The 18,449-nt window shown below is 35.6% G+C and overlaps 2 protein-coding genes across 5 annotated transcripts in view; one reads left to right on the forward strand and one right to left on the reverse strand.

The window, feature by feature from the left end:
• Positions 1-1,464: 1,464 nt before the first annotated feature.
• LOC136798634 (peregrin-like) lies at positions 1,465-18,205 on the reverse strand. 4 transcript variants are annotated; one of them, XM_067055276.1, is made up of 12 exons: positions 18,052-18,205; positions 8,934-10,520; positions 8,525-8,690; positions 8,193-8,336; positions 7,512-7,640; positions 7,031-7,340; positions 6,407-6,505; positions 6,155-6,225; positions 5,724-5,766; positions 4,512-5,560; positions 2,894-3,030; positions 1,465-2,398 (listed from the first exon to the last, which is right to left on the reverse strand). In XM_067055276.1, the coding sequence occupies exons 2-12, from the start codon at positions 10,499-10,501 to the stop codon at positions 2,041-2,043; spliced, it is 4,074 nt and encodes a 1,357-aa protein (XP_066911377.1). In that variant the 5' UTR covers positions 10,502-10,520; positions 18,052-18,205; the 3' UTR covers positions 1,465-2,040. The 4 variants fall into 4 exon arrangements, with proteins under 4 accessions (XP_066911377.1, XP_066911376.1, XP_066911379.1 ...); XM_067055275.1 differs by having other exon boundaries at positions 18,019-18,205; XM_067055278.1 differs by having other exon boundaries at positions 8,202-8,336; positions 18,052-18,202.
• The window catches only part of LOC136798639 (GRAM domain-containing protein 4-like), a 55,244-nt gene continuing 51,023 nt past the window's right edge, over positions 14,229-18,449 (forward strand). Inside the window, exon 1 of the mRNA XM_067055284.1 lies at positions 14,229-14,369. The gene's annotated coding sequence lies outside the window, so the exon portion shown is untranslated. The remainder of the gene's footprint in view (positions 14,370-18,449) is intronic.

The following is an 18,449-nucleotide window of genomic DNA, read 5'->3' on the forward strand; positions in this document are numbered from 1 at the left end:
AAATTTCCACACGTTTGAACAATTTTGTATTTCCCGTGCGTGTTCGAGTTATAGAGAACACTGTACTTACTTTTGCCGGTACACTTTTTTCATAAGAACTAAGAAAGTTTTGCTCGGCTGTTCTTATTTATTGAATGGAATTGAGGTATTTTAGGCTTTTACCCAATTTTTGCTACCTCTATCAGGCTCAACATAAATTGTTCTTATTTTTTTGGCATTTTTGGAGTCTCGTTGTTCTTATAAAAACGCCTTGTAATTAAAAAAATTTTCCAATTTACTATGGGACTGTCAACGCCTTTATAAATCTGTGCTTCTGGAAATGAACCTGGAGACTAGGACAGAAGTGTGGGTAGACTGATAGACTGAACCTGGTGTGGGGGTATATTAAAAATAGTTCGAAATTAAAAAGAGAATTTGATTTATTATTTAGAACTTAAAGTTTCATGCCGCCCGAAGAACATCAGCTAAATGAAAATCGTTTGAAAAATATTCATATACAATATGGCTGAAATTCTGACTTCAATTTTTCAGGTGACGTCGAAGTTAGGTGATTTATGAAAAGTTTTTCAATTTACAAAAAAGAACCATACCTGGAACGACTTTGTTTCTGCTTCCACGACCTCGACCAGCTCTCAACTTCAACTGCAACTATTAAAATGCCTCAGTCATTTAAGATGAAATGGCGTAACTCATTACGTAAGTGAATTATACTATGATGTCAAAAGGTCATGATTCTTTAGAGGTTTTTTCTAGTAGAGAAACCATTCAAGTATCATGTAACGTCATTCTTACTGCAAATATAATTTTCATCAAAACAAACCATTGTCTCTTTGAACGTCAACCTCTTCAATTTGTGGTTTCGAAAAGTATTTCTAAAATGCCCATCTCTCTTTATTTGGCAGTCGCTCAAAATGCAATGTACAACAATATTTTTTGGTAAGAATAAGAAACAGTTCTTATTGAGTTTTGTTTGTGTTCTTATTTCCTTTTGGATTTCACATTGTTATAAATTCTGTTCTTTATTTTACGGCGAAATTGAGATGTTTTTTCTGCTTTGACCTCTTTGCTTAAAGCCATTCCTGGATCAGCTTTGTTCTTGATTATTATTAAACTTTTGACGTTTCGAGTCTCAATGTTTTAAATAACAAGAGTGAAATGACACGAGACAATCAATATCGCATTCTTATCTTCAAAGAGACCTCCTACGTTTTTTTTCGAGGAAAAACTTTTAATCGGATGAACTTTCACGAGCCAAGAAAATGAAAAATTTCGCATGGCTTCAAATTCAGGAGTGAACATGAAAAATGGCAAATGGCTTTCTGATTGTTTTTTAGACCAAAAAACCTTCCTTTTTGTTATTATTTCACAATCTAAGCAATCTTGAGCCTTTTCGCGAGTCTTGTTTTGGAAAAGACGCAAAAAGTAATCGTAAAGTTTAAACCGATTGAAACGAGTGATTGTGAATTTCATGTACGACGTGAAATTTCTTTTTTTAAAACTTGCATAGAATTTCCAAATTTTAATTTAAAAAATAATAAAACTTTTTCTAAAATAAAAAGCAAAAACTTAAATTCACAAAAAAAGAATATATAATGTATATCAATAAGCAAAAAAAAAATCCTCAACATAAATATTGTGTTTAACCTTAAAAAATATTTCACCAAATTTCTCGATCAGCCTAAATATTGACATCAATACACCAATCGAATCGAATAAAATTTTGAAAATTACTCTTACTTAACAGCAAGCCCTTCAAAATTCAAATCGTTAAAAATTTCTCAAAAATTCCGAAAAACCTTAAGAGAAAGCCATTGGCGTACAAAGTATTACGGAAAGTCCAAGCAACTCGCACTTTCAACCGTAAAATTCAACCATCATAACGTCAAACAGTGTCATAACGTATCCAAAAGTTGTAATACCAAAAAACTGTTGTAGGAAATATCAAAACTGATCACCAAAAACTCGATTTGATCAATGGAAACTCGCGTCAAAACTTTGTTTTGCTAAAAATCTGCAACTGTCATAAATAAATAACATAGCTCAAGAGAACGCATCACTGTGCGATCGCTTCAAAGCTTCAGAGTCAATGTCCTCCTTGAAACCGTTACATTTCTCGCCGCTCTCCTTTTCAGTATCGAAAAACGGGCAAGTGTTCTCGTTAGGCGATGGGTCGTCAAATTGAGCGAACCCTTCTTCGTCGTGATGCTCCGTTGGGGAGGGTAGCAATTCTTCATCGCTATTTTCCCCGATTTCTAAACGACGTCGGAACCCGATGGCTCGTTTGTAAGCTTCTTGAACGTTTTTACGCATAGAAGGCTTTTTAGACTCGACAAGCTTCACTTCATCAAGGCGAGAGTCAATGCCAAGAGGTTCGATTTTATCACGTGGTAACCATTGCCTGTGGAAGAAAATCAAACGTGATCAAATATACACAGAATGTTTTGTTGACTAGAAATTATATCGGGGTACATGTTTTTTTTATAAGCAAGTGTCTGCTCCTTGGTTACGTTCGAGTATGCTTAAGCTTTCAAAGCATCCAGGTACAGCATATGCTTGGTATGGTATATGCTTTTGATTCACCTGACTCATTTTTTAATAAAATCTCAGAATCTTTTTTTACTTGACCACTTCCGAACCTTTTTGAACAGAAAAAAATTGACCACATGAAACCATTTCAGGCTGGCGTATATGCTTATGTTATACTTAAGAAATCTGCAAATCTATGCCTTCATATGCTTATAAGCGTTATGCTTATAAAAAAACATGTATTTTCATATAAAAATTTCGTTCTCCGCTTTCACTGCTGTGTGCGTTGAAGACGAAAGTGTACGAGTTCTAGATGGTTCAGAGTGATGCTAACCGCAGCATGAAAGTTTGTGTTAATAAGGCTTACCATGTGCGTTTGGCATCAAAGAAGAGGATGAGATATCGGTCCAGTTCGTCATTCATTTCGAGAACATCCAAAGGAGGGATGGGAATTGGAACACCATTCGATTGGAATCCACACCGCGGCATTGACGGATCGATCGTCTGTCAAACAGAAAAATACAGCAATGAATAACTTTTTATTACTTCTAGACACTAGGTAATACTCAAGATATGAGCAAAAGATCTTGTAGATGAATGGTGTTGTTCTTGTCTGAGGACTACTTTTATTCAAAATTATCACATTCCAACGAAGAAGCTATAATCAATATTAGACAGAACATGAAGACCAAAGGAATCTACTTTGTTCCAGGTACACGTTTTTTTATAAGAACATCCAAAATTTTTGAAGCCTTTGGATGTTCTTAACTTTTTGAGTTTCAAGCCTAAAAATGTTCTTAGCATGTTCTTATTTTCACTACCTTAAGGGCTCTGACCATAGTCAGAAAATAGATTTTAGTATCTGAACATAAAAGTTATGTTTTAGATTCTTTAACACTTTAACAAAGAATTGTCTTTATAAATTGCTTTTTAATCAAATCCCTTAAGAGTAATTAAGAACTTAATTGCAAAAATGACCTTATGAACTTTAAAAAGACGTTAATAATATGTCGCATCACCTTCTTTTATAAAAAGTGCTAAGTTTTAATGGGTAATTAAACTTTTTGTTTCAAGCTTTTTTCAAACTGTCCGCAAAGAACTGAAATATTTTAAATTTTGCAGAAAATTTTTCTAAAAAGATGTGTCAAAAGTTATGACTGTTTTTTTAACAAAATCCAGATGAAAAATTCATGAAAAACCACTATTTTGAAGATTTCGAGACAAAGAAGCATTTACAAAAATTTTCCGCAAATATTTTTATTGTTCGCTAAAAGATACACCATCTACTGCGAAAAATTTTTCAAAATGTTTTTTCTTCGCCGAAACTAAGCTCTTCAAAGTTGAAATACTCTTCCTCGCTAAAGTCTTCATTTTCTTCTTCATCAAACTTTTCCAATGCAATTTTTGAATTTTCAGATTCAGGAATAGTTTGTCTAACAGAAAATGTATAACATGCCATAGTTTTGTTGCTTACATCAGTCAGAAAATACATTTTAAACACGGCAAATATGAAAAATTCACTATGGTCAGAGCCCTTAAGTGGAGAAATTTTCGCGGGAACAAAATTTCGCGGTTTTTTACAAATTTTACAAAATCGTCAATTCACGAAATTAAATTCCCGCGAAATTTAATTTATTTCACGCATTCCCCCAAATTCGTTCTATTTCAAGCCTTAAAACAGGTTTTTTGCTTATTTAATAACGCTTTTGGCCAAAAATATCCTGCAACCGCGAAATTAAATTCCCGCGAAATAAAATTCCCGCGAATTTTTCAAAAATCGCCGAACCGCGAAATTAAATTCCCGATAAAAAAAATATAATAATTTGACCAACCGCGACTATTTTTGTCCTTTTTTCTAAGAAAATAACTGTTTTAGCCTTTAAACGTTCTAAACTTGTTCTTAATATTTTAGCCATTGAAGCCTTATGTTCTTATATAAAAAAACGTGTAGTGATAAAACTATACACGAAGGTGAAGTAGCTTACCAGTGCAGGGTAAGAAGGATATCCTTTGCATTTGGCCCAAATCAGTGATAAAAAGTCCAACACTTTGGGTTCAATCTTCGGATCCAAGAGGTCGGTTTCTTTTTCGTTCACCATGTAAACGCCATACTTGATATCGTTCAACCCTTCCAAGTGTGCAAACTCTTGACGAAAAGACAACTTCGGACGCTTCTGGCGACCACGTTTGTGGCTACGTCGTCGATGAGGACCAATCTCATTTGGTGGACCGTCCGTATCAGAGTAAGCGGAGCTACCGGTGTAGGTACGTTTCCTAGGCGACGAGGTGCTGTCTTCCGTCGCGTCTTCCACGCCGTCAACAAAACAATCATCATCAATGGCTTCTTCGTCTTTGTGTTGCGTGCTTCCGTTCAACGTCGGCGCAGACATTGTGTGATCACGCGTGTGTCGTTTGTGAGGAGACCGCGTCCGCCCGCTACTACGTTTCCGCGGCGACACGTCACCACCGTTAGTGAGCGCATCTCCACTACAAGAGGATTTGACGGTCGGGTCGTGCGATCGTGTTCGATGAAGGTTCGTCTTACTTCTAGTGGTGGCCGACTCTTCGCCTGATGATGTAGCGCTCCCTTTGCTCTTGCTATCCACACGCAAACGTAACTTGAGCGAAGAAGAGGAATTAGAGCCCTGCTCGTCTTCACTTGTTGTAGTGGTGTATAACACGAGGGGACTGGGCTTAGCAGGTTGATATTGTTTCTTCTTGAATAGTATGCCGCTGCGACGACTTCGTCCCGGTGACGGATTTTGTACTATCTTTTCCGGTGAGGTGAAAGTAAGAGACCCAACAGGGCCACCGTTTTCATTCTTTTTCGGTGTGTCCAGGCCACCACCGTTCATGTCGTTAACATCACCGTTCGGTAAATTATTCTCTTGATCTTCATGTATTGTTTCGGAATCGTCGTCCGGTGTTTTTACTTCTCCGTTGTATTTCGTGTCCGTTGTTGTACTGTCATGGTGATAGCCTCGCTTTCGTCCACGCTTTTTGAAACGGTGAATCAGTTTGTTTGAAGATGAAGCTAGGAAATGAAATGAAATAAAATGAGATTTTAAGAAAAGAAAAGGTTAGTTAATTGGGTGAAGTTCACTCAAACAAAGGACTTGATGTCATCTCATCAAGAGGAAATACTATCAGTGAAGTACACATTTTCAACTGTGATGAGCTAAAATAAGGGTATTTACCTGTTTCTCCGTTTTCGTCATGTTCAGGGCTGAAAGGATTGTCCTGAAAAACGAGTAAAAATATTACTTTTAACTGCCTGACTATTTGTAAAACCTTCGGCCAAATATTAGTCCCCGGTGAGAAAAATAACTAAAATCTTATCAACATTTGCAAAACGACACTCATGAGATCCCATCCCCACTAGGTGTAACTGGTCGTACAAACCCCTGTATTTAGACTTCGCACAACTGTTTCCTTTAGATTTCGTGCTCCCGCGATACTGAATAAAAAAGCATCAGCTGAGTCGAATTTATCTCGTCAAAAATAACAAGAACAAAGTCAGTAAGTTTAAACAACCTAACAACCTAACTTATATAAAAAAAAGCGAGGCCACCTCAACCTACGGTTGCAGACGTCTACGTATTTAGTGTGCGTTTAATTAATGGCTTACAATTCTACGTTTTTGTCGCTTCAGTTTGGAGATTTCTTTGCGAAGGAGTTTCTGTTGCGCTAAGCGAGTCACTGAAACGAAAGAAGAGAAGAAGTTACAGCTTGGTTGGGAGCTCCACGCTACCGTAAATACGAATTCTATCTGATCCAAATCCAAAATAGTTTTGGCTTCGATGATTATAAGAGATTTCAATATGGTCTTAATACCCCTTTCACTATCCAGATAATATTCATAGAACTGGCGAATACTTACATGCTGATTTGATACCATTGGTAATCTCAAGTTTGATTTCCAAGTCTTCAATCTTCTCATCAATTGTCATGAAGGGGTTTTCAATCATCTTCGTGATTTCTATCAAAACATTACAAATACATTTGACTCTCTGTCTAATTCGATCTTAAAGGAACAAAACATTTTTTCGAATTAGACAAAGTTCGAATCGACTTTCCAGCTGAGGGGACCAATATTTCAGTTCGAATTACAAAAGAATTCGATTAATAAAGGTTCGAATTAGAGAGCCTTAACTGCATATCTTTTTGAACCAACCACTCAGTAGAACGCTTAACTTTCGTTAATGTGACACGAGAAGATTTTTTGGTTAAAGAATGACACTTTTATTTTACAAGACAAGCAAGTACCCTGCATTTTTTCATGAAGAAGTGTCAGTTTTAGCATACGTTTCGACTGTTTTACAGTCCGCCTAAACAAAAGCATAATACCATATACTACCGGGCCACTTAACTTAATCGCGTCATTCAGTCTATAAAAAAGCTTTAAGTGGACCCCGGGCTATGTTTAGGCATGTTTATAAGTAGTGTTGCGCTTTTTAAAGAACAAAAAAACATTTTTGACAATACCAACAATTAATACACTAACCTTCCTCGGGTGTTGTCTCGGTAGCGGCGGCAGGTTGCGGCTGTTCAGCGTGTATCCCGGTCTGTGGGTCAATGCACGCTTGCTTAATGCGTTTGTGGGCTGCTTTAAGGATAGGTTTACACTGCGTTCTCATACGCAAGGCTGTGCGATAGTAGACTGTGTCCTCGTGATTGAAGGAGAGACAATTCTGGATCATGAGGTTGAAGTCTGTTTCAAATTGTTCGAAATTCATGTATTCATACTCGGCCAGTTTGTGACGCATGGTGGAAAAGTCCATCGGTTTTTTAATGAAATCGTGATAGTCAGGAGCCTGGGAAAGAATAACAAAAGTAACTATTAGGTAAAAAGTAGTAAGGAACATAAGTAAGTCTAAGTCATTTTGCAGGCGAAATAAATCTATAATAACGACTTATGGTTGCTCAGACACAAAAATATTCAAATTTCAAACCAGCATAGTAGAGAACATTAAATAAATGGTCACCTCTTCAGGTTTGACAGGTTCAGAGAATATATTGGTTGTATCTCTTTCTTGGAGGATCATCAATGTGCGTTCCATCTCTAATTGTTGTGGTTTCAATTTCATGTCCACCAGTTGTTGTTTCAAACGATACTGCAAAGATAGAAAAACATACTGTGATGGACAGCTCGCAAAAAGAGGATCGAAGATATTCTTTTTTTTCATGTTGTAGAAAGAAGGCATGGTTCTATATATGCTGAGAAAGCAGAATAATAAACAAAAGAATATCTCAAATTTGGGCTCCATCGGCGCTGAAAGGAGAGCGTTGTTCTTTTTTCGTCTAAGGAAGTTGTGTAAGCAAATGGTAAGAGATACGTTGAATGGTATCCTTTAAAATCAGAGTTTTAGAAGATCTCGACCTTAAAATATCTTTTAAAGGATCATCACCTTTAAATGCATTTCAAAGGATTTATTCCATTAGGCATATTTTATAAAAGAAAAACGGGAACTCCTTTTTAAAAATTGAATACGGTAGCCAAAAAAGAAAAAGATAGGAAATAAAGTCTCCAACCCAATACCTGTAATAAAGAGTTGACTCAATATCTATGTTTCATAACCCAATAACCCAATAACCTAGGCATTATCGATTTGCTAATGAAGAACGGCACATAAGCAATACAAAACAATCATGAAAATTTTACGTACAGTACATACCTGTTCTTTCTTGATTTTCTCACGCTTCCTGATCAACTCGATCAAAAGACGTACACGCTCTAAATCATGTCTCAGTTGTTGCCAATAACGCAATTGTTCTTTCAGCTCTTTGGATTGGCTCCATTCTTCCAACGTCTGAAAAGTATGGAAATAAATATTAGAGGTAGCAAACAACATCATTAACACTTTTAACATTTAGCACAGGTTCTGATTGGGTCAAATCTTGTCCTTGATTTTAAACATGGAACATAACCATATTATATGGCCTTCTTGTTTACATACAACAAACAATAGAAAAGGTACAACGTATCAATGTTTATCACCTGTTCCCGTTGATTTCGATTGATGCCTGAACCAGTGTTGACTTGTAATCTTCTGAGGAGGGGAACACCATTTCTTGATTGACGTTTCAGCATCCAATAGGATTGGAGTTGTTGAATGAATTGTGATTTCTTTGCGATAGCCACTTTTGATACAATCTTGGTTAGCCTGTAAAGAATGCAAATATTTTCATATTCAAAATGTTTAAAAAAGAAATAATCACATGAAATTAAAGATCTCAAAGTACAATATCATTCTACTAAAAGATTTTTCAAATCAGGAGGAAAATCCCAAAAAAGCGACCGTATTAGTGTTTTTAAAATACTTTAGCATCCTTACTTACCTTTCCTCTGTGAAAAAATACATAGATAAAGTGAAAAACTAACGTATCAAAATAAATGTTTGACTTACCTGTGGGCGGGAACAAAAGGGATGTGTACAGCTGGCATCTTGAAACTTTGTTTTTCTAACAATTTCTTCTGAACTTCTTTCAACTTTGCCGAAGGCGTTTGATAAGCTGCAGATTTCTTGAGGGCAGAGGCATTTGAAGCTTTGCTATGAGTTGAGACTTTACTATGACAAGATGTGTCACTGTCTTCGTCACTGGCGTAATCACTATGGGAAGGTGTACCAAAACCTGGAGCTGCATCTTTAGGCATGTGTACATCACAATATGCAAATTTCTTGACAGTGGGCTGCCCATTTTCTAATCTTCCAGCTTCAATTTTCATGTGAAGACCACCTTGTTGTGCACAGGTTACATGAAAAGCAGTGTAACAGTTCGTTTTGAAACATTGGATACACGCACCACTTTTTTTCTTACAAATATAACAAACTAGCTTCCATCTAGCTGGAGGAATATTAGCAATAGAGTCAATTGGTTCAAGAAATACTGTATTTGCAAAACAAACTTCTGGAATCCACAAAGCACAAACAACATGAGCCCATTGGTTGTTATCAGTTTGTTTGAAGGCACCACTTTTGGTTGGACATAATACACAACTCACAGGCTTGGAAGGGGATTGTAAACATTTTCGACAAAGCCACTGTCCTTCAGGGATGTACGGTACACCATAGCATTCTTGATGAACAGCCAAATTGCACATGTCACAAAATAAAATACTATTACTGTTCGAGCATTCTCCATCACAGCATATACTACAGACAGCATCTTCGTCAATCATGTTATATGGATCTCCAGTTACAGTTCGTGTTTCAAAATGAGATTCTTTCTCTAATCTATCCATCAACATTTCAAATATTTCAGGGTTAACAGGAGCAAGACTGTTATTTTTACGTTCATCATTCAACCCTTCTAACCAAATGTAATCTTCCTCGTCCATTCCATATTCTACATCCTCATCTAATTCTTCAGACGTTCGATCAATGTATCTGAAATATGATTTTCGTTCTGGTACATCTTTTTCCATGATATCTTCTTCTGGGATAATGGAATACATGGCAACAGGTAATGTAACCTTCTTTGCTTCTTGTAATTGTAAATTTCGTTTCATTTCAACTAATGCAGATCTTTGTTTGTGATGTACTAGCCTAGATTTACCACGCCATTTTTTCCTTGGGGTGCTTTTAGCAGGACTCTTGGGACATGTTTTGATCTCAGGGAGAGCAGTTGCATTTTCTTCACCTGCTTCAGTTTGTTCAGTTTTTTCGGATTCGATTTCAATGGAAAGTTGATCACTCAATAAGCTTCTCACTAAACTCCCTTTTATATCAAATTCAACCATACGTTGGGAATCAGCATAAGAGAGTGGTCGTTTCTTTAAGCTTGCAGGTGTATTGAAATTGGAAAAAGAAGTATTGTAAGGAGTGGTCGGTTGCGTTGCTTGCCCATTTGGGTGAAATTTTATGATGTGATAGCTTATACCACTGAAGCTACGATACTCTTTTCCACAAAGAGGACAATCCATAGGAGGCTTTTGCCTTTGTAAAGTCTTTAACATTTCTGCTATGTCTGCCATTTTTCACTGAGTTTTGTACCTAAAAAAGAAATCATTATAATCATAACATAGAGCATTTATCAACCAAAGAATTCTAAATAATCGATTCAGAACAACAGAGTCTGTATCAATATCTCTACTAAACTGATTATTTTTTCCAAAAATCTAAGGCATGTCATCAAATTACAAACAAAATCAATCTATAGTAAATTTCTCAGCATATAGCATATTTGAATTAGAAAACAGGTTTGGAAGGAAAACAGTTATGCTTAGCTATATTTTAAAATTAAGCTTGAATCATGCTAGTGACATTTTTGCGAAACAAATTGGAATATGTTAATGGACTAGAGTGTTTTCTTAGGCAATGGCAAGTATATTTTTCAAAGTTTGTTTGCAACTAAACTAATAGTATACACCCTGATACATCTTGAAATACTATTGGCTTAGAACCTTGGCTACTTTATCATTAATAAAAACCTTGATATTTATATATTTTTATTTCATATTTTGACTTTCACCTAACATAGTGAGGTCTGTTAGCACATAAAAACGTAAGAATACTTCAGATGGTGATAAAAGCATGAAATTTGGCACAGATGATCCTTAGAGGGTTTAAAACTTAATTTTAAACAGTAACACCAAATTTTACCACCTGGCCACCTGCCAGATGACGTCATCAGGTGGCTGGGCAAAAAATTATTTTTTTGAAAATATTCAAAATCTAATGGTTCCAGCGGTGTTTTAAACATGAATTCAAATCAAAATTTAATGCTTTTTCTGATTCTGATGTTCAAATTCAATAAAAAGCTTTAAAAATCCTACAGAATACTAAAACTTAGATTTTGAGATTTACATGGCAAATCAAATGCAGTGTTCCCCCTTCTGGAAGACAGTGTACAACCAACTAATTTTATTAGATGTTTTAAGCCTTTCTATGTTGTTTAGACCCAACCATCAGAAGGAACTTAGAATTTTGACATGGATTCATGTATAAAACACTAAAATTGGTCAACTAGTTCCGTTATTGCGGGATTTTTAGGTTTTACCTGCAAAGGCTTATGATGACGTCATCACAAAACTTTAAACCTTCATAACTGTAGATAGGAAGATTTTCAAGGCATGTTTTATACCTCGATTTTCATCAGCATTTCATGCTCTTTCCGCTGGAACCATTAGATTTTGAATATTTTCAAAAAAATAATTTTTTGCCCAGCCACCTGATGTCATCTGGCAGGTGGCCAGGGTGGTGAAATTTGGTCTTACTGTTTAAAATTAAGTTTTAGAGTCTCTAAGGATCATCTGTGCAAAATTTCATGCTTTTAACACCATCTGAAGTATTTTTGTGGTAGCAGACCTCACTAAACACTGTAGGTCTTAGGTTTTGTTTTGATTGAAAGGTCCGACGATGCTGAGTCAGTAATATTTCATAAACGCTCACACATGTGCACTAGCCTGGCATTAGTATGCGCATGCGTATGTAAAAAAAAGTGCGACTAGATTAGAAAAAGTTTTTGAAACGATAAGATATATTTAATAAAAAACACATTTCTCACACAAAGGAGCCTTTGTTGGTACTCTTTCGAATGTTTTTATGCATATAATAAATAGAACGTTTTCTATATTTAGATCAAAACGATTATTTTGATGATACGATGCTTTTATCCATCAATAGAGTGCTAAACTAACCAAAATCGGAAGCGTGATATCATAGTTGAAGTAATGAAAATTATTGTTTCAATACTGACAGTTTCATGTCTTATTCAAACAATCCTCAGTTGAAAATAAATTTTTGTTAAACTAAAGTTCCTTTGCTCTTACAAAGAAATAATATTGCAGGGTCTTCGTTAAAAATTGACGTCATTTTAGTCCTTGGTGTTGTGAAATTTTAAGGTGAACTTGTTCACATGACGGCTTTTGAGATCAGTTCATTCCTAGAATTCAAAAGCTTGTCAGGGTTCGGAAATGTAGCGATTTCAAGTTTCTCCGTGAGACAAAGTGAGCATTTCAGTGACGAACGGTTGAACGGTGGGCACTGTCGGATGGTTTTCCATGTGATTTTTGGCGATAGGTTTTGTGATTGAATGCAACAAGAAAGTTGTTAACTATTCAATACATTAACAAACAGTCAAACCATCCACTGAACGTGATCAAGCAAATTCCGAAAACTATCGAACAGGATTGTTTGAATAAAACATGAAACTGTCAGTAATGAAATTAAACTAAATCGTTTTCTTTACTCAAACTTAGAAACTGTCAGTATTAAAACAATAATTTTCATAACTTCAACTATTAGTCGCGCGGCTGAGGTCGAAAAAAGTGGCTAGAAAATGATTTTCGTGATACACCTCTTAGATTCCACTTTTTTCGATGGAAACTCTCGAATTAGTATATGTAGATTCCAAAATCAAAAAGTTTCCACGATATTATCGTGCAAGTAACGAGTAAATGGCGATTTTTTTGCGTTTCCAGGCAAAATTGCAAGGCTTGGAAATTCATGATTTTTGGGGGGTCTTCAAATTAAAAAAAGACCTATATCACATGATAGAGCTCTTCAAACTGAGCAAAAAAGTGTATTACACCAAAGTCCCAACTTCTCTAGATCAAAAGTTATGGGCTTATTTGTGGTCAAAAAGGTGTTTAATTTTGCATAAATTAATGCAGATTGTGGGGAAATTCCCTGTTTTCCATCAGTTTTTTACCACAAATAGGCCCATAACTTTTGATCTAGAGAAGTTGGGACTTTGGTGTAATACACTTTTTTGCTCAGTTTGAAGAGCTCTATCATGTGGTATAGGTCTTTTTTTAATTTGAAGACCCCCCAAAAATCATGAATTTCCAGGCCCCTTCCAGGCCTTGCAATTTTGCCTGGAAACGCAAAAAATCGCCAATTACTCGTTACTTGCACGATAATATCGTGGAAACTTTTTGATTTTGTAATCTACACATACTAATTCGCGAGTTTCCGTTGTTTTTTTTTGGAATCTAAAATATGTATCACGAAATGAAACGTTTTTCGACCTCAGCCGCGCGACTATATGAGATCAAAACGATTATAAATTTGTTGAAATCAACTTTGCCATTTTTTGTTTACAAAAGCAATAGAATCTGAGGTCACATTTTGAAACAACTTTCAATCTTTTATTTTGCTTGGAGGTTATCGTTGCGCAAAGAAGTAGCTTTTACCCATCTGACTCAGCATCTGATATTCCGATGGCGTATTGGCGGCCGCCCACGCTAAAGCTCTAAAGGAGCGGGCCAATATCCCATCGGAGAGGGATAGTAGTCGTCCATTGATGTGCCAACATAAGTCTAGCCCTCATTTTGGGGGCCGTGCTGAACGCTTAAAAATTGATTTTTTGAGATCTGGCGCCTCAAAAAGACCATCCAATCACTGTCGTTAGTTACCACGTCATGAGTATGTCGCCAAAATTACAAACAACATGGCTGATGTAATTTTCAAAAAATGTGTGCTGTATGGTTGTTCTTGGTTTCTTTTGATGGATTTTTTGTAGTTTAACTGTACTTATCACTCCCTGAATATTAGTTTTAGTATCCAGTGTAATTTCTGTATATGCACCAATCCAAAAAATGTGTTTCTACCACAAAAAAGTTGATAATCATAACTTTTGTTTTTGTTTGTTTTGATGGCTGATTTTTTCTGCACTTTCTCAAATTTTATACCATTCAAAGACCAAAGAAACTAAAGCAGGTATGTTCCTTATGGGCTTAGGCTTTTATCAGTAACTTTCATTTTGTTATCTATCTTAGACCGTCCTCCAAATATAACTGTTGTCCACCGGCCGACAACCAACAAACCGACTTCAGTGTTCCAGAACTGAAGTTTTTTGGATAAAATCTTTATCAAACTTCACAAAAGTGTTCATTGAGGGTTAGTATTCATTTTCTATAGCTTCAGTTTTTCTTTTAGTGTTATTATAGATGATGATTATGACTTTTCTCTTCTTTCAGGCTTTTTTGTGTACAATGTTATTTCTATTTTGTTTTTGCTTCTGTGATCAGTTTAAAGAAGGAAAAATACTTATTTGAGTATTTCTACATCATGAAAAGAATGATAATATTTTGCATGATTCCTTCTCCAAAAAGTTTTGTATTTGAATTTATTTCGTGAAACCTTTTGAAGTTTTTTCTGACCCAAATTTGTCGGCCATGACATCTTCCCTGTCCAAATTGCACTCGGGCCCAATTTTCTAAAAAATTACATGGTCAGGCGAAATTCCGTAATGTAAACCTTCCAGATGTTGAAAATTTTCCCGACCTTCAGAGCTTTAGCGTGTCGGAAGAAAATTTCTACATCGGGTGCCAGATTAGGAGGTGCCACCCTTTTGGTCGCTTCCTTTTACCCCAAATATTATCTTTAAATGAAAAAATCTATTTCCATTTCCTCAAAGCTTATGATGAATCAGGATGAATGAAAATGTCATATTGCGTACATTTGTTTGGGTTGATATTCAGGATGATAGTTGGTTCCGGTTGGTCACAAATACCTGATTAGTTTTTATTCAAACTTGAGAAACTTTGTATTCTGAGGCATGTTGAATGCAAAGTTAATCAAATTTTTTTTTGACCTATATCAACTCAAGACCGAAGATTCACTATTCCAAAAATTAAAATAATCCAGTGGTTTGATTCTAAGTGTGTAGATTACATTGAATCTTTTTAATTAGTGTCAAATACTGCGTGGGACTGTTATTTGTTCTAAAACGATTAGGGTTTTTAATGATTTTAAGGTTTAATCTCAGTTAAAACAAATTGAAATTGTAATACTTTCATTCACTGAAAATTATTTATACTTATCAGTACGAACTTTCCTTATCTACCTTCCTATACTTGATAGAGGGGCCATAAACCTTATAATAAATATCCCAGAAAACTTGGAGTCCTAGAACTGTAGAATCGGTAACTTTTCAAGAACTAAAAGTGCTGCCATAAAATTTTTGTAAGTGAAGGAAGAGGTGAAGTTGTGAAGTGATCAATTTTTTTTAACGACTTAAACATTGTAGTAGGACCCTTTGCTAGGAGAGATACCAATCTTCCATCTCATAGGTCCCGTGAAATCAGACTTTCAACTTACAGGCAATAGTCAGGGAACGCCACGGTCTTTAGTCATTCAAAATTACTCAAGCAGATTTTTTTTAATGATTACTTCATCTTATTGATTTGTCTTTTACAACACAGTAGTTACCTAGGAGCAAGAAAATTTATTTTGTTTGTACTGGCTGAGGGAAAGTAATGTATCGTAAGTTGGTCTAATGTCAACATCCCTCTTCTAATTCCGACACCCTTCTTTAGAGATGAGAATAATAGGAAGGTCAGAATTCACTTATAGACAAAAGATCTTTTCCTCTCTGATTGCTAAGCAAAGAAGAATAGTTTCCATCAGCGATTCTGACATTCCAATTATCCCGATCTCTAAAGAAGGGTGTTGAAACTAGAAGGGGGATGTAGACATTAGACCAACTTACGGTATGTGGAGTAATTTGTTAATCAATAGACTGTTACACTCTCCTAAACAACTATGACAACAGTGTGTTCTACCAGTGGTCAAAGCAGAGATTCTCCTGTCAGACAGAAACGGAGTTTAATAACACTCCAACTATGGTCAGATTCTTCAAATTTGGCTGGTTTTTACATTACTTGAAACAAAATTTGCTTTTTTAAACTTCAGTGAGACGGAAATCCGTCTGAGACGGAAGAAAACTGTTCTACGCTAATTATACACGAGGTACACTCTGGTACAGCCAGTATAGACTTAAACTCGTATATCAAGATTACAGGATTTGGAGTGCAGGCCGATTTTACTTTTGTTTTCACCCAGTGGTTTCATTTTCGATTTCAAGCCAACATCTTAGCAACGGGGTGCTTGCCCATAGTTACAGGGGTTTGTGCGAAAAACTAACCATAGAAAAATTTCAATTTTAAAGCAATCAAAATGAAACTTTTCCGTGTTTCACTTTTTTGCACCAATTCTTCAAAATGAAAATATTTGAGATTCTAGTTCTTCTTTTATTTAATGATTTTTACGGTACTTTGTCTTTCAGTTAGTGGAAGTACTTAAATTTTTGAAGCGTCTTTACATCACATGGAACAAAAGAAAATAGCAAAAGAACAAAGGAATTACCCATAGCCACTATTTCGCTCGTCGCAACCATCGGGAATCACAATTTTACAGAAATGGGAATGCTCATATCGAATAAAGCATCTTCTGAAAATTTCATTCATAAATAAATGTGAAAATGAAAAACGAAAAACTTGCTTCAAAAAAATGACGTATAGAAAAGAAAGAAAGTCGTTATTATGAACTTTGAACATGCATAAAATTGAGGTACTTTCACTAACTGTCTTTTACAACACAGCAGTTAGCTAGAGACTAAAATAATTTATCCCATTTGTACTGGCTGAGAGAATGTATAATGTATATATACCAGACGTCCGCGCTCGATAGGATCGATCATCGGACCGGCTCGATGACGGATCAATATGTGATCGATGGATTACTTAACGATCCGGATGGGAGATCGATAGAGGATTGATACTCAAGATTTTTTTAAGCTTATGATTAGTTATCGATTATTTATCGATCTATCATCGATCTTTTATCGATCTTATTGACCCTATTGACTCATACTCGATTTACGATCGATAACAATCGATGACGAATCGATTAACGATCGATCGCTAAGAAATACTAGCTCGATAATACACGCTTTTTCTTCTATAAGAATAACTTCTATAAGAATATCAGGGTGAGATTTCGGGTTTAAAACAATAGGCCTATTGTTTAGAACAATAGAAAAATAAGAATAATGCTCACCCTAAACCAAAGTACACTATTCTTATTAAAAAAAAAGCGTGTAATGGATCAAAGAAGGATCGATACTCAAGACTTTTTAATGGCTGAATCTTCCATCGATCTCCTATCCGGATCGTTAAGTAATCCATCGATCACATATCGATCCGTCATCGAGCCGTTCCGATGATCGATCCTATCGAGCGCGGACGTCTGGTATATAGTATGTAGAGTAATTTGTTATTCAATAGACCATCACATTCTCCTATAAACGACTATTTAGATGAGCCTCATCATAGACCAAATTACAGTAACAAGCTAAGCAGGCTGAGCTACCAGCCTGTTGATCAATTTTTAAAGGTAAATCAAAGAGGGAGGGTGACTTGAGTGAATGTTAAAATGCCAAAATGGTTATGGTTCCCCACATGATATATCCGTTCCAATGCCCAAAATTCTTGTCACCATATCTTTAATAAGACTTTTCCTTTTTCAGAACCACTGTCCAGAACTTCAAAATAGCTTTTCAACAAAACTTAGGCTTTAATGTGTTCACATCAAGCATGAATTCGCATAATAAGGGAAGCATAGAAAGTCTAAAGTTATTCAAGAATGGACGTTCTTAAACCAAAACAAAACAAAGTTTATCTAGCTTATAGCCTAATGTAAACCTCCCGTTTTTACACACATCCAAACCAGAATTCTTAAACACAACTTTTCGAAAACTTCTTACCAAATAAAACAATTCCAAACGACCAGTATTTACCAAACTATGAAGGGTTATAGGGGCAAAATTCGTCAGCCATTTTCGTCCGACATTTTACCGTTCATTCGTGTGCAATGAATAGATCATGAAGAAGCATCGATTGGCGCACATAAACAAAACAAAGGAAATCGTAAGGGTGATGAGTTCAAATTTATATACTTATTCCTTGTCTCAAAGTGTCTTTGCTGTAAACTTTTTAGAAATTATGCACTTTGATGAAACTATTTAATTTTTATAACCTAAATTTTTTTGAAATATTGCTATTTATTCACAAAAGATGGACAGATCAAAGAAATTTTACCCCCTGATTAAAATGCGATGCGATCATTCTTAATTATTCAAAAAGGGCAACAATCTATAGCATAATTTATGTTAATGTATGCAATATATGCTTTATT

This window comes from Clytia hemisphaerica, unplaced genomic scaffold (genome assembly GCF_902728285.1).
Source record: "Clytia hemisphaerica strain Z4C2 unplaced genomic scaffold, Clytia hemisphaerica genome assembly, whole genome shotgun sequence".
In the NCBI taxonomy this organism is placed as follows: domain Eukaryota; kingdom Metazoa; phylum Cnidaria; class Hydrozoa; order Leptothecata; family Clytiidae; genus Clytia; species Clytia hemisphaerica.

Bases quoted from the DNA above. Each gene is read 5' to 3' on its own strand.
- LOC136798634 (XM_067055276.1), bottom strand. From the start codon at position 10,501: ATGGCAGACATAGCAGAAATGTTAAAGACTTTACAAAGGCAAAAGCCT. The intron at 8,691-8,933 runs GTAAGTCAAACA...CATTCTTTACAG, and splicing joins CCTTTTGTTCCCGCCCACAG to GCTAACCAAGATTGTATCAA. The intron at 7,641-8,192 runs GTACGTAAAATT...CTATCTTTGCAG, and splicing joins AGAAAGAACAGGTATGTACT to TATCGTTTGAAACAACAACT.